Source organism: Mobula birostris, chromosome 16 (genome assembly GCF_030028105.1).
Source record: "Mobula birostris isolate sMobBir1 chromosome 16, sMobBir1.hap1, whole genome shotgun sequence".
In the NCBI taxonomy this organism is placed as follows: Eukaryota; Metazoa; Chordata; class Chondrichthyes; order Myliobatiformes; family Myliobatidae; genus Mobula; species Mobula birostris.
In genome coordinates, this window is record NC_092385.1 from 61,805,202 (window position 1) to 61,826,007 (window position 20,806).

Here is a 20,806-nt window from a genome sequence, read left to right on the forward strand (position 1 = left end):
ATGATATTGTATAGGGGAACACTTTATATCTAGCAATCATAAGGTAACTATGAAAGGATAGGTCTGCTCCTTGGGTTGAGATTCTAAACTGGAGTAATACCAACTTTGATGGTATCAGAAGATCTGGCAAGTGTGGATGGGGAGAGGTTGTTTCCTGGCAAAGATATTCTTGCTATATACATGCGAGGCCTTCAAGAGTGAAATTTTGAGTAAGGAGTTTTATGGAACCTTGATTTTCAAGAGATATTGAACCCTGGTTAAGAAAAATAAGGAGGTGCATAGCAGGCATAGGTAGGTAGAAACAAATGAGGTACTTGGTGGTTATAAGAAATGCAATAGAACACTTGAGAAAGAAATCAGGAGGGCTAAAAGACATGAGGTTGCTCTAACAGACAAGGTGAAGAAGAATACTATGGGCTTCCAGAGACATATCAAGAGCAAAACGATAGCAAGGGACAAAACTGGTCCTCTGGAAGATCAGAGTGGTAATTTATGCATGGAGCTAAAAGAGATGGGGAGATCTTAGATGGATTTTTTGCATCTGTATTTACTCGAGAGATGGACACACAGTCTATAAATGTGAGGCAATACAGCAGTGAGGTCATGGACCCTATACAGATTACAGAGGAGGTGGTGTTTGCTGTCTTGAGGAAAATTAGAGTGGATAAACTCCCAGAGCCTGACAAGGTGTTCACTTGGAGCCTGTGGGAGGCTTGTGCATAAATTGCAGGGCTCTAGCAGAGATATTTAAAAATCCTTAGCCACAGGTGAGGTGCCAGAGGATTGCAGGATAGCTAATGCTGTTCTGTTGCTTAAGAAAGGCTCTCAGAATAAACCAGGAAAACATTGGCTAGTGAGCCTGACATCAGCAGGGGGAAGTTATTGAAAGGTGTTCGAAGGGACTGGATATATGAGTATTTGGATAGACAGGGACTGATCAGGGATAGTCAGCATGGCTTTGTGCATGGTAGGTCATGTCTAAGTAATCTCATAAGAGTTTTTTGAAAAGGTTACCAGGAAAGTGATGAAGGCAAGGCAGTAGATGTTGTCTACAAGGAACTTAGCAAAGCCTTTGACAAGATCCCACGTGGGAGGTTGGTCAAGAACGTCCAGTCACTTGGCATTCAAGATTCAATAATAAATTGGATTAGACATTGGCTTTGCAGGAGAAACCAGAGAGTTATTGTAGATGGTTGCCTCCCTGACTGGAAGTCTGTAAGTACAACTGTGCCGCAGAGATTGATGCTGGGTGCATTGCTGTTTGCCATCTATATAAATGATCTGGATGATAATGTGGTAAACTGGATTAGCAAATTTGTGGATGACACCAAGATTGGGGGATTAGTATACATCAAGGAAGACTGTGAAAGCTTGTAGTGGGATTTGGACCAGCTGGAAAAATGGGTTGAAAAATGGCAGATGGAATTTAATGCAGACATGTGAGGTGATGCACTTTGGGAGAATCAAGCAGAGTAAGTCTTACGGGGTGAGTGTTAGGGTACTGAGGAGTGTGGTAGAACAAAGGAATCTGGGAATACAGATCCATCATTCCTTGAAAGAGATATCACAGGTAGATATGGTTGTAAAAGAAGTTTCTGGCACATTGGCCTTCATAAATCAATGTATTAAGTACAGGAGTTGGGATGTTATGTTGAAGTGTGTAAGATGTTGATAAGGCCTAACCTGGAATATTGAGTGCAGTTTTGGCCATCTACCTACAGGAAAAATGTAAATAAGATTGAAAATACGCAGAGAAAATGTACAAAGATGTTGCCAGGACTTGAGTTTTAAGGAAGGATTGAATAGGTTCGGACTTTATTCCTTAGAACATAGAAGATTGAGGGGAGATTTGATAGAGGTATATAAAATTATGAGGGGCAGAGATAGGGTAAATGCAAGCAGGCTTTTTCCACTGAGGTTGGGTGAGACTACAATTAGAGGTCATGGGTTAAGGGGGAAAGGTGAAATTTTAACAGGAACCTGAAGGGGAACTTTTTCCACTTAGAGTGTGGAACGAGCTGCCAGCATTAGTAGCAAATGAGGGTTCAATTTCAATACCTAAGAAAAATTTGTATAGGTACATGGATGAGGGTGATATGGAAGGCTATGGCCCAGGTGTAGGTCAATGGGACTAGGCAAATTAATGGTTCAGCACAGACTAGATGGGCTGTAGGACCTGTTTCTGTGCTGTAGTGTTCTATGGCTCTACGACCAATTAACCTACTTAATCCGTACCTCTTTGCACTGTGGGAGGAAACTGGAGCACCCGAAGGAAATCCACACGCACACAGGAAGAACGTATAAACTTTCCTACAGAGAACGCCAGAATTGAACACCGAACTCTGATGTCCCAAGCTGTTTACATTGTAAAAACATGCTGGTATTTATGCATATACACACATTTTATTCCATATTCGTATTTTAAACCCTCACTTTATTCTTTATATAATTCTTCATAATTAAGTGTTGAATGCAATTTCTTAACACATGTAAATGATGAATAAAGTTTACCCTTGATAGACACCTCTCATCTCTCTTCCATTTTGCATATGTCTGCTCTCACCCCAACTACCACCTTGCCAACAGAAAAGTTATCTTAATCCTTAGCTTTCACCCCATCAGCCTTCTCATCTGGCAAGTCATTCTCCATCATTTTAAGCAACAGCAAATGGATCCCACCAGCAGTCACATCGTCTCCTCCCATCCCTTTCCATCTTAACACAAGAACCACTTTTTCTGTGACTCCTGGTCCTCTCACCTCTCCAAATCTCCTGATACTTACCCTGCAACCGCAGGAGACACAAGACTTATTCTTACACCTCCCTGCAAATCATTGTAATGGGTATGTATTTTATCATACACTCACTTAACAATATTTCCTATTTCTAGCTATTCTAATGTTTTATTATTTCAATCAGTTCTGATCCCACTAATTAAAGCTAAATTGGGGTAACATAAATTAGTGTTTAAATATCAGATTATGCACTGAGATATATTAGCCTTTTCTTTCAAAATTGCTTACCACTTTCTCTTTTATAGTTGACTACTGTTCTGCTTTCATCAGTATAATTCCAAATTTTCACCATTCACCAAACTTCTGATTGCAGAAAAGTACAAGGATTTTACACTTGTTCCTCCTGTTTTGTATGTAAATGTCAGCACAATGCTTTCCTAGTATGGAAGATAGCTGGGATGGATGTCTCTTTCACTTATGCAATCAAGAGAAAGGAAGAATGAGATAGATACTTCCCTCTGAGAGCTTGCGTTGTCAGCGCTGGCCGACTTCAGCTAAATGCTGAATATTGCATTAATTAAAAAGTTTCAATAGAACCTTGAGATTTTTAAGATGAACTCAAGTGGTGCAGTGTGAATTTAAATTCTGTCTCAAAGCAGAATTCGCTCTTTAAATTAATCTATTGTAGGCCTGCTCCTAACACACATTAGTGAAAAATGGTCTTCAACCTGAAACAACAACTTTGCTTCTTCCTATAGCCACAGACTGACCTGCTGAATTTTTTTCAATATGTTTTTATTTTACTACACAAGAATATCAATACCGCATTGAAGCTGATTGGAAAAGTAATCCAGCAATGTATCGGCAGAGGGATGGGAACTGGAACGATAGGGCTGAGGATGGGGCAGTTGTTATACATGTACATGCAGTGTGTGGTGAGACTGTGAGGAAGGACAGACAGATGACAGGGTAAAATTGTAGTCATGGTGGGGGCAAAATCGAAAAGAGTGACAAAAACAGGACTGAGGGTGTTATATTTAAATACACACTGTATACAGAATGAGGTAGATGACCTTGTAGCACAGTGAAAGATTGAGAGTGTGAAAGACCCTGATGGGAGTTATATATAGGTCAGAATCAAGTTTAATATCACTGGCATATGTTGTGAAATATATTGTTTTGTGGCAGCAGTACTTTACAATGCATAACAATAAAAAATATATAATTTATAACATCTATACATTAATAGTGCAGAAAGAGCAAAAAAAAATGGTGATGTAGTGTACATAGATTCATTGTTCATTCAGAGATCTGATGACGGATTGTGGGGGGGGGGGGGGAGAGAAGCCACTCCTAAAACTGTTGAGTGTCTCTTTTCAGGGTCTTGTACCTCCTTCTTGATGGCAGCAATGACAAGAGGGTATGATGAGGGTTTTCATTGGCAGATGCTGCCTTTTTAAGACATCTCCTTTTGAATGTGTCCTCAATGCTGAGATGGCTAGTCCCCATGATGGAGCTGGCTGAATTTGAAACTTTCTGCAGCTTTTTGCAATCCTGCACAGTGCCCTCTCCATACCAATCAGTCAAGCAACCAATTAGAATGCTTTCCAATGTACATCTGTATAAATTTGCGAGAGTCTTTGGTGACATACCAAGTTTCCTCAAACTCCTAATGAAATATAGCCACTGTTGTGCCTTCTTTGTAACTGTGTCATTATGTTGGGGCCAGGTTAGATCTTCAGAGATGTTGACACCCAGGAACTTGAAACCACTCTCCCTTTCCACTGTTGAACCCTGGATGAGGACTGATGTGCATTCCCTTGACTTCCCCTTCCTGAAGTTCACAAACAATTCCCTGGTCTTACTGACGTTGAGCGCAAGGTTGTTCTTTTGACATCAACCAGCTGATCTATCTCACTCCTGTATATCTCTTCATCACCACCTGAAATTTTGCCAACAATAGTTGTGTCATGGGCAAATTTATAGATGGCATTTGAGTTCTGCCTAACCACACAGTTGTGGGTGTAGAGACAGCAGTGGGTTAACAAGCATTCTTGAGGTGGGCCAGTGTTTTTGTCAGCAAGGAAGAGATGTTATATCCGATCAGCACTTACTGTGGTCTCCCAATGATGAAGTTAAGGATCCAAACAACAGTCAAGATGTGGGGTGCAAATTACAATGGGAAATAGAAAAGGCATGTAAAAAGGACAAAATTCCGATAGCCATGGGAGATTTCAATATGCAGATAGATTGGGAAAATCATGTTGGTGCTGCATCCCAAGAGAGGGAATTTGTAGAATGCCTGCAAAATGACTTTTTAGAGCAGCTTCTATTTGAGCCCACTAGGGAAAAGACAATTCTCGAATGGGGATTGTATGAAACAGATTTGATTAGAAAGCTTAAGGTAAAAGAAGCTTTAGGAGTCAGGGATCATAATATGATAGAATTCGCTCTGCAGTTTTAGAGGGAGAAGCTGAAGTCAGATTTGTCAGTAAATCAGTGAAGTAAGGGAAATTACAAGGGCATGAGAGAGAAGCGTACTAAAGTTGACTGGAAGGAGACACTAGCAGGGACGACAGCAGAACACCAACGGCTGGAGATTCTGGGAGCATTCAGAAGGCACAGAATAGACACATCCCAAAGAATTAGTATTCTAATGGGAAGCTGAAGCAACCATGGCTGACAAGGAAAGTCAAAGACAGCATAAAAGCAAAGAACGGGCATATAACAGAGCTAAAATTAGTGGGAAGTAAGAGGACTGGGAAGCTTTTAAAAAAGACAACTGAAAAAAAACCTAAGGAGGGAAAAGGTGAAGTGTTAAAGTAAACTAGCCAGTTATATCAAAGATATTATTACATTAGAGGCTTTTAAGAGATGCTTAGATAGGCACATGGATGTAAGGTGGATATGGACATAGTGTAGGTAGGAGGGATTAGAGTTTGGGTGTTTTTGATTCGCTTTTTTGCTGGTTCACCACAACACTGTGTTATACTGTTCTAGTTCTAAAGATACTACGAACCCGGTGCAGGTCAATTGGAATAGGTAGTTGGAATGGTTCTGTATGGCCAACATGGGCCAAAGGGCCTATTTCTGTGCCATACTTTTCCATGGCTCTTCTATGACACCGAGTTTTTTTTTACAAGTTTTTTTTCCCCAGATATATGAAGTTAAGAAGAGGCAAGAGTGGATATCAGATCACTGTAAAGTGATGCTGGAGAGGTAGTAATGGAAAACAAAATAATGACATACGAACTTAATAAGTATCTTGCATCAGACTTCGCTGTGGAAGACACTAGCAGTATGCCAGAAATTCAGGAGTGTCAGGTGCCAGAAGTGAATGCAGCTGCTATTACTTAGGAGAAGGTGCTTAGGAACCTGAAAGGACTGAACCAGATGGGCTACACCACAGGTTTCTGAAAGAGATAGCTGGATTGTTGAGGCATTGGTAATGGTGCTTCAAGAATCACTAGATTCTGGAATGGTTCCAGAGGACTGGAAAATTGCAAATGTTACCCCAATCTTTAAGCATGGAGGGAGGCTGAAGAAAGGAAATTATAGTCTGACTTCAGTGGTTGAGAAGAACTTGGAGTCCATTATTAAGGATAAGGTTTTGGGGTACTGGAAACAAATAATACAGTAGGCCGAAGTCAGCATGGTATCCTTCAAGAAAAATCTTGCCTGACAAACCTGTTGAAATTCTTTGTGAAAATAACAGACAGGATAGACAAAGGAGAGTCAGTGGATATTGTTTACTTGATTTTCAGGAGGCCTTTGACATGGTGCAAAACGTGACGCTGCTTAACAAGATACAAGCCCATGGTATTACAAGAAAGATACTAGCATGGATAAAAGATTGTCAGTCTGGTAGGAGGCAGAGTGGGAAAAAAAAAGAGATCTTTTCTGGTTGGCTGCCAGCGACTAGTAGTGTTCCGCAAGGGCCAGTGTTGGAACCAATTCTTTTTACATTATATGTCAATGATTTAGATGATAGAATTGATGGCTTTGCGGCCAAGCTTGCGGATGATACGAAAATAGGCAGAGGGGCAGGTATTATTGAGGAAGCATGGAGTCTGCAGAAGGACAGACAGATTAGGAGAATGGGCAAAGATGTGTAGGGAAGATAGAGCAGATTGTGTAGGGAAGTGTATGATCTTGCACTTTGGTAGAAAGAATAAACAAGGAGAAAATTCAAAAATCTGAGGCGCAAAGGGGACTTGGGAGTCCTTGTGCAGGGGTTCCCAGCCTGGGGTCCATAGACCCCTTGCTTAATGGTATTGGTCCATGGCATAAAAAAGGTTGGAAATCCCTGCCCTAAAGGTAAACTTGCAGGGCAAGTGGGTGGAAAGGATGGGAAATGCAATGTTAGCATTCATTTTGAGGGGACTAAAATATAAAAGTAAGGATGTAATGCAGAGGCTTTATACGGCATTGGTCAGAGTGTACTTGGTAGTATTGTGAGCAGTTCTGGGCCCCTTATCTAAGAAAAGATATACTGGCATTGGAGAGGATCCACAGGAGATTCACAAGAATAATTCTGGGAATGAAAGGATTAACATATCAGCAACGTTTGTTAGCTTTGGGCCTGTATTTGCTGGGGTTTAGAAGAACGAGGGGGGGGATCTCATTGAAATATATCAAAGACTGAAAGACCTAGATAGAGTGGATGCAGAAAGGATGTTTCCTACAGTCAAAATAGAGGGGCGCCCATTTAGAACAGAGAAGAGGAGGAATTTCTTTAGTCAGAGGGTGGTGAATCTGTGGAATTCATTGCCACAGACAGCTGTGGAGGCAAGTCATTGGATATATTTAGAGTAGAGGTTGATAGGTTCTTGATTAATCAGGGAATCAAAGGTTAGCAAGAGAAGGCTAGTGAATGGGGTTGAGAAGGATAAAGTCAGCCGAGAAGGAATGGCGGAGCAGACTTGATGGGCTGAATGGCCTAACTTTGCTCTTTTATCTTATGGTCCCCTCCTCCTCCTCCCCCACTATCCAGGGAGTTAATAAATTCTTTTAGGTAAGGCAGAGATTCACATGCCCCTCCTCCTAGCCTGCCTAGAATATTCAGTGCTCTTGATGTGGCCTCCTCTACATCAGCAAGACCAAGTGTAGCTTACACTTATGACGAACACATGTACATTGGCTGCAAAGGTCATCTTGAACTCCAAGTTGCATGTCATTTCAACTCCCTTTCCCACTTCAACTCTGACCTATCAGTCCTCAGCTATCTCCACTGCCACAGAAACACCAGATGCACTACAGGAGCAGCAGCTTATTTCCACCTGGGAGTCTATAACCCAATGGGAAGAACATTGATTTCTCCAATTTCAGGTAATCAGATTCTCTATGTTCCTAGTTCTCTCGCTCTGATCCACCCGGGTTCTTTCACCTCCCCCACTCCACTTTTTCCAAATCCTCCACAAGGTCTCCATCAGCCAGTTCAATTCTGTTCCTCTCCTCCAACTGACTCCATCTGCCCATTATCCCTCCCTTGTCTGGATCCAGTTATTATATTCCTTCCTTACCAGGTTCCAAACTCAGCAGCCTCTTGTCTCCACATCTTTTCCCACCTTCTCTCTACCTCTCCTCCACCCCTACCTGACCCCATCTGCTCCATTTTCTCTCTCAAAGTCTGTATCCACCAGTCAGTCCCCTGGCTCCATCTGTCCATCATTTGCCACTTCAACTGGTCCTAACTATCAACCGACAACTCCCATCTCACCTCACCCCTTCCTCTCATTTCTTTATACTGGTGATCGCTCCACTACACTCTGGGTCCCAATGCAGAAGCATCAACCGTTCCTCTGCCTCCATAGATGCTGTCTGACCTGTGCAGTACATCAGCTTATTTTTTTGTTTCAAGTAACAATTTTACTTTTGTTTCCTGAAATCACCCAGTTTCCTACACCTTCTATGCTTGAAGCCACATCCAACCTCCTCAACCCAATCTAACTTCCACCTCCACCCAAATGGAATTCACCCTTCAACTTCTCAGTCTTACATCCAGAAGCTACTACCTACCCAACCACATTGTGCATTTCCACTCTGGGATTTCTGATCTCATCGGGCACTCCTAAGCCTTACAGAAATATGGAAAGTAACACTCACATTTATAAATTGTCTTTAATAGGAAAAAACAGAAAGTACAAGACAGGAACAAGCCCTTCAGCCCACAATGCCTGACCCAACTACATAGCATATCATCCCAGGGTACCCCCAGGAACTTCAGGCAAAATATGAGAGTCACAAGAGAAGATTTTTGAACAGTTGACCAAGGGTTTGGGAAAAAAAATGGTTGGCCATAAATAACAGAAGGATACAAAGGTAAGATTCTTAGAAAAGGAATTCCAAAGCTTTGTTCCTAGATTGCAGGTAATTGAGTAGTATGCAGGTCCAAGTGAATTAGGGATGCTAACAAGAAAAAATTAGAATGAAATTGAAATAAAGGGAACACAGGGTTATAGAAAGAGTTAAAATGTGAGGAAGATATTGCATCCAACATTCTGCAGGAGTTGCCTTAGTTACCACTACGAACACATAATAAAAAGGGTATAATAAGTTCATCTTTTTAAACAAAATTACCATCTAGGTTTGTACTTTAAACTTTAATAAATGTCAACCTGAAAAGCACAGATAGATCAAGCTAAGGGATTGACTGGAATCTCACTGGAAAAGAACTGCACCGTCAGGGCTTTGTAATGTGAGCTGGATCATCCAGTTGCACTGTCAAGCTATTATTAGTGAATGCAGACTCACAAAGTCTGAGGCAGGCACACAGAAAAGTCAAGCAGTTTACACACTCTGTAAGGTGTTCACAGGATACATTAGCTTCCTTATACATACATCCTGACACCTTATGTTCTTCTATCATATAGACTAAAATCTGAATACTGAGAAACAGACATAGATCAGAGAATGTTAGCTTAACATCCATAGAGCATAGATATACTACATGTTACATTCAGAACAAATGTTCATATTGTTTAAAGGATTCTTTAATATGCTGAACTATACATTCACAGTACCCCCTAGAAATGACTCAAAGGTATGAACAGCCTTTGAGCTCATGCCCAAGTGTAATGGGCAAATCTAACCAACAGCTACCACCTGCAAGTTCAAACAGTCCTAATCTTGTCCTCTTCAAATCTGTTGTTCACACACAGGGTGCTCTCCAGCTCAGTCACAACAAGCCATTTGGTCTTTTAAATTTTACTACTTGAGTTCAATTCTGCCACCATTTGAGGCTGTTTTAAACAAATACCAGAGTCCTTTTGCAGGTACCACTACAGCTAGTCTAGACAGGGAATTTGAATTGTTTTGCTATAATACCATTTCATTGAGTTTCTATGAAATAAAGTACAGAAGCATTAGTCGATGTCTCACATCAACTAAGACACTAATTTCTTTTGGGATCAATGAAATCTCTATCTACCTACATGAAACTAGGTGAACATAGTGCACAATGGAGTGCATCTAAATACAAACTAAACTCCAAAACTGATCACGCACTTGATCCCCAAAATAATGTACAGCAGTGATTCCCAACAGGGGCGGTTGTGTGTCCTAAGGGGGCACCAGGGGAAATAGAAGGTGGGGGGGGGGTTCAAGATTCTTGGGGGGAGGGGGCAGTAAGCAGCACGCTAACTCGAGGCATGAGACCCAACCAACTGTGCCAACTCGCTGCCATTGTCAACATCCGACAGGTACTCCCAGTTTGTGTTAATTTTTAATTTTAATTTAACCCCATTAATGATGGGTAAACCTCGATCTCAGAGTCTGAAGGCGGTGGAGCTTTGAATTCTAATCCTGTTGAGAAACAGAAGCTACAGAAAATGTGTCAATACTATGTTACATACATGGAGTACGGTTTTATTCTGTTCCCGTCAGATAAGTGACACCCTATGTGCCTTACTTGTAATACTGTACCATTAAATAAAGACATGAAACCACCAAGATTGCAGAACACTTCCATAAGACACCCTCAAAAGGCTACTTATGGTAATACTCAGTTCCAGTAGATGAAAGAAACATTTGAAAAGTGTTACACATTCGATTCGTTTGCCAAGAAAGCTAAATTGGCCTTGATAGATCCAGCACATAATTCTCTGCAACTTCCAACATCCCCTACAGGATCCCACCACCAAGCTCATCTTTCCCTCCCCCCCACCCCCACTTCCTGCAGGGATCACTCCCTACACTATTCCCTTGTTCATTCATCCCTCTCCACTGATCTCCCTCCTGGAACTTATCCCTGCAAGTGGAACAAGTGCTACACCTGCCCCTACACCTTCTCTCTCACTACCACTTGGGCCCGAAACAGTCCTTCCAGGTGAGGTGATTCACTTGCGAGTCTGTCGGAATCATATAGTGTGTCTGGTGCTCCTGGTGTGGCCTCTTGTGTATCGGTGAGACCCGACATAGACTGGGAGACTGCTCAGCCGAGCATCTATACTCTGTCCGCCAGTAGAAGCAGGATCTCCCAATGGCCGGCCATTTCAATTCCACTTCCTATTCCCATTCTGATTTGTCCATCCATGGCTTCCTATACTGTCACGATGAGGCCACAATCAAGTTGGAGGAACAACACCTTATATTCTGTCTGGATAGCCTTCAGATGTTGAAATGAACATCAATTTCTCAAACTTCCAGTAATGCCCTGTACCCCACCCCCTACACCACTCCCCATTCCCCCTTTTCTCTCTCACTTTAACTCCTTGCCTGCCCATTGCCTCCCACTGGTGCTCGTTCCTCCCCCCTTTTCTTTCTTCCATGGCCTTCTGTCCTCTCTTATTAGATTCCCCCTTCTCCAGCTCTGTATCTCTTTCACCAATCCACTTCCTAGCTCTTTACTTCAGCCCTCCCCCTCCGGTTTCACCTATCACCTTGTGTTTCTCTCTCCCCTCTACCCACCTTTTAAATCTACTCATCTTTTTTACTCCAGTCCTGCTGAAGGGTCTCAGCCCGAAACGTCGACTGTACTCTTTTCCATAGATGCTGTCTGGCCTGCTGAGTTCCTCCAGCATTTTGTGTGTGTTGCTTGGATTTCCAGCATCTGCAGATTTTCTCATTTGTTGATAGTAGTCTCACTGCTCTTTATCACATTTCCAAAGTGTGGAAAACCTCATACAACTGGCGAAAGATTAATAACGCCTGCTGTATCAGAAGTGCTCACCAGTGTCCTCATAGTAGATACCAGTATTTTAAAATCAATTCCTCTGAGTAATAACTCTGTAGCTCGTCATATTGACGAAATGAGTAAAGATATTGAATATCAACTATGCACAGAGATACAAAAAGCAGAATTTGGGATACAACTGGATGAGTCAACTGTGCGAGACAGGCATTGCTAATGGCATGTGTACAGTTAATCAAAAATGGAAAAGCTTATGAAGAGATTTTCTTTTGTTAAAAAGTTTAAAACAAATATCAACAGTGAATCCATCTACGACAATCTCAAAATGAATACTGATGATAAAAGTATTCCAATTAGGAACATGATTTCCTGTGCAACAGATGAAGCACCATATATGACAAGTTGCCATGCCGGTTTAGTGCCACTTATGAAAAGTCTGTTTGCAATCCGTTGTGTAATTCATTGTTAACATCTCGCAGCCAAAAACCTCAGCCAGCAACATTTTTCAAGCATGATTTTTGTAATATCTGCTATCAACAAAATTAAAGCTCATCCATTAAATAGCAGAATATTTCCTCAGTTATGCCAAGATAATGATGAAGAGATTGCATGCTTGCTTCTTCACATTAAAGTGCGTTGGCTGTCAAAAGGCTGCTGCTTAAAATGTTTCTTTGATCTTTATGACATTGTGGTTGAATTTTTGCTCAAAGTTGACAAGAGTTTGGAAAACAAGATTGAACTTCTACATGGCGATGTGGCCTTGCCTAGCTGATCTGTATGACAAAATGAACATTCTAAATATGAAACTACAGGGTGAAAATTTCTATTTAATCCAGGGAAAAAGTGCAGGATCTACTTTCAATCAGAAAATTGGAAATATACAAGCAAAACATTGGGATAATAATGTTCTCAGTTTCGCTGCATGAAAAGTATGGCGCTCACTTTCACAGACAGTGATTCGCAAAAGTTGCAGTCACTGAAGAACGATTTTCAGAATCAATTCAAGGATTGAAATGATCTGGAAATTCCAGACTGGTTAATTAACCCATCCCTTTGCAAGGTGAAAGAACAAGAAGAGAGCTTGCAAGAAGAAATTATCAAAATTCAGAATGATGATGAAGCAAAGATGCTTTTCAAAACTGTCGGCTTTTGTGGTATGTAGCTACACGGTCATACAAAGTTTCCTGGTCTTTGGAGAAGAGCCAAACTGCTCTTCATTGTATTTCCATCCTCCTACCTTGTTGAGAGAGACTCAGTGCAGTGAACCACATACTCACAAAGAACTGAAACAGCTTGAACATTGTTACGCATGGGGACTTAAGGTTTTTGCTATCACAACTTGAACCAACTCTTGCTAAAGACCAACAAGCTCAAGGATCACATTGATATCGAAGCTGTTGCAGAGCACACAGGTACTGCGTAAGCTAGGTTTAGAGACAAATAAAAATTTAAAGCAGAATCATTTTTCTCATGTTAGCATATGGTAGACATGTTTTTACAGTATGGGGGGTGTCAGAAAGTACATTGTGCTTAAGAGGGGCATTGGCAAGTATGAAAGCACTTTGGCGGGGGGGTGTTAGGCTAAAACAGGTTGGGAAACACTGATGTACAGGGTCAATATTGGAGAGTCTCAACAGAATTAGCCATCCAACAAAGCACAAGTTTGCGAGCTAACAGGAATCTTTAGGCCACCTTCAATAGTCAGAAACTGGAAAGTGCAGCCAGAAATTGGACATCACACATCTACACACCTCAGTAGCCAAGTCTATTGAAACAGTGTGCAGAAGCACTTTATCAAACATTGTGTACCTGGATGTAGCAGACAACTGAGTATTCTCAGAGGAAGGGAATACGTGGTGGAGGTAGTTGCTGAGGAATCTGTCATTCACAAATCCTGCCAAAAATAAAATTATTAAATCAGATACATTCTCTTGAATTATGATACCTAATAATATTCATTTCTGTTGTGTTACTTAAATGCACTTTTTGTATAAAAAAGTACTTTTCCATTCCATTCTAAATCAGCTTCTTGTCATTTCAACCTCTCATTCTCAATTCCCTAAATGTAATATTTTCGATGTATCTACTTTATTGTTCCCAATCAGAAGTGGATAGTATGATAAATGCTGAGTACTAACCAATAACTCATTACGTACCCAAATCCTTAAGAGCTATTTAATTATAGACAGACTAAGGTAAGCTGCTCGTTCTGATGTACGCTTTTTAACTTCATTCATTGACAATGATCAGAATTAAGTTCTTGATCATTCTCTGGCACGAGGGACATCGATGCCAATATACCATCATCTTCAATATCCCTCAAGGTTAGATAAAATAGGAACAGTTTGCAAATTAAAGTGTTTTCCCATTAGCCCATGAGACTCAGGAACACAATATGTAATGATTTCACCCAAGAACAAAGCAATAAATCTAGCCACAGAAAGCAAGTTTCACCAATGCCTCTAATTCTCCAGGAGGCTGTCAACCCTAATCAATTTTTATGATGCACTATAGAAAGCACAATGGCATGCTATGGCAACTGCTCTACATGTGACCGCAAGAAACTGCAGAGAGTTGTGGATACAGCACTGGAAACTAACCTCCCCTCTATGGACACACAATATCCATGGTTGGCCCCAACCAACAAAGGGGCTCATGTGAACACCAGCACATTGCCAGCTCTCATTTTTGCAGCAGTGCAGTGCAGGATAGCCTCAGCACATGTAACAAAGTGGGAGAGCTGACGCTCATCTCTCTACAACCATCCATACGTCCAGCTAATGGTTCTCTTTTCTCATTTATCCATCTTCTGAGAATGTAGGAGTCACTATCAAATCCAGAATTTACTAAACATCCCAATCTATACTTGAAAAAGTGATGGTGAGCCAACACCTTGAACCTATGAGATACTCCCATAGTGTTGGAAGAGTTCCAGAATGAGACCTGACAGTGAAGGATGAGCATTATATTTCTATATTTGGGCGCCACGGTAGCAGAGCGGTTAGTGCGATGCTATTACAGCTCAGGGCGTGCTGGAGTTGAGAGTTCAATTCCGGCGCCATTCTGTGAGGAGTCTCTGTACATCCTCCTCATGGAATGCATGGGTATTCTCTGGATTCTCGGGTTTCCTCCCAGTCCAAAAGACATATTGGGCAGGTGAACTGGTCATTGTAAATTGCCCCATAATTACATTCCGGTTAATAGGGTTCGTTGGGGGTTGCTGGAGCAGCATGCCTTGAATGACCAGAAAGGCCTACTCCTTGCTGTTTCACTAAATAAATAAATTTCCAAATCAGAATTACGTGCAACATGCAGTCGAACCAGGAGATGATGTTCCATGCCTCTGATGCCCTTGATGGTACATCTGACTGGTTTGGGAAGTGTGTTGAAATCGCCCTGGGAGAATAACAGCAATGATATACCCTGCAGCCATTGTGTACTCATGGTGGGGAGGGGGTTGCTGGATGGGTTGCCAATCAAGCCAAAAATTCTGCCTGAACAGTATCAAGTTTCTTGAGATCTGGTACAATGAGGCCAAACACGAGGCTTCTCTACTACCATGATGAGGCCAAATTCAAAGAGCAACATCTCGATTTCTATCTGTGTGGCCTCCATCCTGATGGTATGAGCATCAATTTCTTTAACTTCTGATAATTACTCCCCCTTCTTCTCTTCTTCCATTCCACATTCTGGTTACCCTCTCAATCGTTCTCCTTTCCTCCCCTGCCTATTACCTCCCTCCGGTGCCCCTCCTCCTTCCCTTTCTCGTATGATCCACTCTCCTCTCCTATCAGATACTTTCTTATTCAGCCCATAACCTTTTCCACCCATCACCTCTCAGCTCAACATGTCATGCCTCTCTCAACTCACCCACCTTCCCCCTCACCTATCACCTGCCACCTTGTACTCCTTCCCCTCCCATCTTCTTATTCTGGCTTCTTCCCCCTTCTTTTCCGGTCTTGATGAGGGGCTCAGCCTAATACATCAGCTGTTTATTGACCTCGTTGATGCTGCCTGACTTATTGAGCTCCCCTAGCACTTGTGTGTGTTACTCAAGCTTCTCAGCACCTGCAGAATCTCATGTTTGAGGGTTAGCAACGTGGACTCAGCTGGACAAGTGGGGAGAGCTCTCCTCATTTTCTTGAATTGTGTTGATAAAAAGATTTTAGGGTGCAGGAGGTGACTCACCCTAGCCACGATATTTGGGTGATGGGGTGAAAGGTTGCACTCAGCCTTGCACCAAATCCACAAACCTCTCTTCCCAATCTGTCCACACTTCTGCTTGAATAACTAATATTTTGACCCCACTCCCTTTATTGAAAACAATTGCAAGCACTAATTCTGTGTTGCTATGTTTCCCAACACAAGCTTGAATTTGATGTGGATGAGATGTGGGATAGAAACATAGAAACATAGAAAATAGGTGCAGGAGTAGGCCATTCGGCCCTTCGAGCCTGCACCGCCATTTATTATGATCATGGCTGATCATCCAACTCAGAACACTGCCCCAGCCTTCCCTCCACACCCCCTGACCCCCGTAGCCACAAGGGCCATATCTAACTCCCTCTTAAATATAGCCAATGAACTGGCCTCAACTGTTTCCTGTGGCAGAGAATTCCACAGATTCACCACTCTCTGTGTGAAGAAGTTTTTCCTAATCTCGGTCCTAAAAGGCTTCCCCTCTATCCTCAAACTGTGACCCCTCGTTCTGGACTTCCCCAACATCGGGAACAATCTTCCTGCATCTAGCCTGTCCAATCCCTTTAGGATCTTATAAGTTTCAATCAGATTCCCCCTCAATCTTCTAAATTCCAACGAGTACAAGCCCAGTTCATCCATTCTTTCTTCATATGAAAGTCCTGCCATCCCAGGAATCAATCTGGTGAACCTTCTCTGTACTCCCTCTATGGCAAGGATGTCTTTCCTCAGATTAGGGGACCAAAACTGCACACAATACTCCAGGTGTGGTCTCACCAAGGCCTTGTACAACTGCAGTAGTACCTCCCTGCTCCTGTACTCGAATCCTCTCGCTATAAATGCCAGCATACCATTCGCCTTTTTCACCGCCTGCTGTACCTGCATGCCCGCTTTCAATGACTGGTGTATAATGACACCCAGGTCACGTTGCACCTCCCCTTTTCCTAATCGGCCACCATTCAGATAATAATCTGTTTTCCTATTTTTGCCACCAAAGTGGATAACTTCACATTTATCCACATTAAATTGCATCTGCCATGAATTTGCCCACTCACCCAACCTATCCAAGTCACCCTGCATCCTCTTAGCATCCTCCTCACAGCTAACACTGCCGCCCAGCTTCGTGTCATCCGCAAACTTGGAGATGCTGCATTTAATTCCCTCATCCAAGTCATTAATATATATTGTAAACAACTGGGGTCCCAGCACTGAGCCTTGCAGTACCCCACTAGTCACCGCCTGCCATTCTGAAAAGGTCCCGTTTATTCCCACTCCTTGCTTCCTGTCTGCTAACCAACTCTCCACCCACACCAATACCTTACCCCCAATACCGTGTGCTTTAAGTTTGCACACTAATCTCATATTTGATATAGACCTGTGAGTGAGAATGCACAAAGCATGGTTAGTATGTTTCCAGATAATAGGTAGTGTTATGGTTATAGTGAATTACAGAGGGATCTTGATCAGCTGGTAAGTGGGCTGAGAAATAGCAAATGGAGTTTAATTTATAATGAATAGTAGGCCCCTGAGAAATGGTGTAGAACAGGCGGACCTGGGAATACAAGTACATGGATTCCTGAAAATGGCATCGGAGAGTGATGAATATGGGTTTGGTACGATGTGAAGGACACCGAGTACAGAAGCTGGGAAGTTATGTTGCAGTTCTACAAGACATTGGTCAGACTGCATTTGGAATATTGTGTTCTGTTTTGGTAACTCTTATAGGAAAGGTGGCCCGGTGCCAAGCTGTATCGGCCCTAATGCCCTTCCCTTGGACAACATTGGTGTCGTGGAGAGGGGAGACTTGCAGCATGGGCAACTGCTGGTCTTCCATACAACCTTGCCCAGGCCAGCACCCTGGAAACCTTCCAAGGTGCAATTCCATGGTCTCACAAGACTAACGGATGCCTATTTATAGGAAAGGTGCCATTAAATGGAAAGAGTGTGGAGGAGATTTACAAGGATGTTGACAAGACTGTGGGACTGAATTATGGAGGCAGGTTGAGTAGGTTGGGACTTTTAGAGAGGTGGTCCTACAAAGGGCATAGGTAGGGTAAATGTGCACATCGTTTTCCTGGCATGAGGGAATTAAGAACTAAAGGACAAATAGAAACATAGAAAACATACAGCACAATACAGGCCCTTCGGCCCACAAAGCTGTGCCGAACACGTCCTTACCTTAGAACTACCTAGGCTTTACCCATAGCCCTCTAATTTTCTAAGTTCCATGTAGCCATCCAGGAGTCTGTTAAAAGACCCCATCATTTCCACCTCCACCACCGCCGTCAGCAGCCCATCCCACACACTCACCATTCTCTGTGTAAAAAAATTGCCCCTGACATCTCCTCTGTACCTGCTTCCAAGCACCTTAAAACTATGCCCTCTCGTGCTAGCCATTTCAGCCCTGGGGAAAAGCCTCTGACTATCCACACAATCAATGCCCCTCATCATCTTGTACACCTCTATCAGATCACCTCTCATCCTCCATCGCTCCAAGGAGAAAAGGCTGAGTTCACTCAACCTATTCTCATAAGGCATACTCCCCAATCCAGGCAACATCCTTGTAAATCTCCTCTGCACCCTTTCTATGGTTTTCACATCCTTCCTGTAGTGAGGCAACCAGAATTGAGCACAATACTCCAAGTGGGGTCTGACCAGGGTCCTATATTGCTGCAACATTACCTCTCGGCTCTTAAACTCAATCCCACAATTGATGAAGGCCAATGCACTGTATGCTTTCTTAACCAGAGCGTCAACCTACGGAGCAGCTTTGAGTGTCCCTTGGACCCGGACCCCAAGATCCCTCTGATCCTCCACACTGCCAAGAGTCTTACCATTAATACTATATTCTGCCATCATATTCGACCTACCAAAATGAACCACCTCACACTTATCTGGATTGAACTCCATCTGTCACTTCTCAGCCCAGTTTTGCATCCTATCAATGTCCCGTTGTAATGTTTTAAGGTGAGAGGGGAAGAGTTTAGTAGGAACCTTTGGGGGTAACTTTTTCCACCAAGAGAGTGGTCAGTAACATGGGCTGAAAGGCCTGTTTCTGGGCTACATGCCTTTTTGCAATTTAAAAGCTCTCAAAATCACAAAAAACTCCTAGTGATAACAAAAAGCATGATAACTAAAAGAGGAAGAAATCTATCTGAATTTGAACAAGGACATCAGAACACCAAAATGTGCTGACTGCCCATGGAAAATGCATTGAACACCTTACTGCAGGGCTATTAACTGAGTGGAATCATGGGTAAATGAGACAAGGACAGAGTTCCCATTCTTGTAACAGCCTCAGCATTATACTCAAATTACAGAAACCAACCGTGGACACTGTCCTCTGGTAATATCCAGATCAATGATTCAGGAAACTTGCAGTCATATCATACCACAAAAATACACCAGCACTTTAGCTGCTAAAGTTTAGCAGGTCTTGCATGACTTACATCTCAATTCTTGACTTAAGCTTCTTGGAAACTGACACATCCAAAGGGAGGAGAGCCAGGCACAGACCAGCACAGGCGTTAAGGAATATCAAAATCATCCCAAGCTTCAAACACTCCGAATCTCGCTTTCAGCACCTTCTATCTATTCCATATGCTGTGGCTTCCGAGCTAATATTTACAGTAACTAATTATGGCTCGACATACTTCTTCTGCAGATGACTATGTATTTCACATTCAAGACTTTTGACTTTAATGTTTGATACTGAATAAGTCATTGCAATCAATTTAGAATAGGATTATCCTCTGCAAATAAATTGCTGTTTCAGACTGGAAATAACAGGGATTTTTAAACCACCTGCAACACAGTGGGATATCCAACGATTTTCTCGATCAGCATACTTCCAACCAAGATATTCTTAACGTGGAAATATTCACCCAGATAAAGCTTCAAAAGGGTCCCCTTCTACTCAACAGCATTGAAATTCACCAACACTTGTCTGGTGCTACCTACATTTCAATCTTTTACTAAAATGGAAAGAGAATTTCCCATCCTATTTGAGTACCAATATAGGACCCTGGTCAGACCCCACAGTCAAAACCTTGTCCCATTAAGGAAAATATTTTACACAAAACACCAATGCACACTCCAACACTGTATGGACCCAAACATACCTGTGACCTTCGACTTTTCATTGTCAGTGGGCAGTCGATAACTCTTCCGCGAGTATGCTGCACTGGTTCCTCCTTTCGATGTCATTGTCCGCATAGACGACTCTAGATTGAACAAATGGAGCATGAGGGGCAACTACAATTATTGTACTGTGATGAGTGGGCACAGTTCCGGAAGACAAGTTCCACTGAGCAATGAACAATAAAACGGGAGAAAGTGTGTAAGAGGGAAGGGGTGGTGTGAGGGGGGGGTGTGAGGGGGGTGTGGGGGTGTGAGGGGGGTGAGGGGGGGTGAGGGGGGGTGGGGGGGGTGGGGGGGGTGAGGGGGGTGGGGGGTGTGAGGGGGGGTGTGGGGGGGTGAGGGGGGGTGGGGGGTGTGAGGGGGGGTGTGGGGGGGTGTGAGGGGGGTGTGGGGGGGTGTGAGGGGGGTGTGGGGGTGTGTGGGGGGGTGTGGGGGGGGGTTGGTGGTGAGTGGGCGTGAGGTGTGAGGGGGTTGAGAAGGGGGGTGTTGAGAAGAGGGGTGGTGAGGAGGAGACAACTGAGGAGGGGAAGAGTGAGTGGAGGTGGTTGTAGGAGAGTGGATGGGAGGGGGTAGTAGGGTGTGGGTGGAGGGAAATGGGGTGGGAG

At 42.9% G+C, this 20,806-nt stretch overlaps 1 protein-coding gene across 1 annotated transcript in view; it reads right to left on the minus strand.

Annotated features, from left to right (window-relative positions):
• rnf123 (ring finger protein 123) overlaps positions 1-20,306 on the minus strand; it is a 410,214-nt gene extending 389,908 nt beyond the window's left edge. The window contains exons 1-2 of the mRNA XM_072280728.1: positions 20,183-20,306; positions 13,674-13,758 (exon numbers count right to left, since the gene is read on the minus strand). Of these exons, the coding sequence (XP_072136829.1) occupies positions 13,674-13,758; positions 20,183-20,306 (209 nt within the window). The remainder of the gene's footprint in view (positions 1-13,673; positions 13,759-20,182) is intronic.
• Between the last annotated feature and the right edge of the window lie 500 nt (positions 20,307-20,806).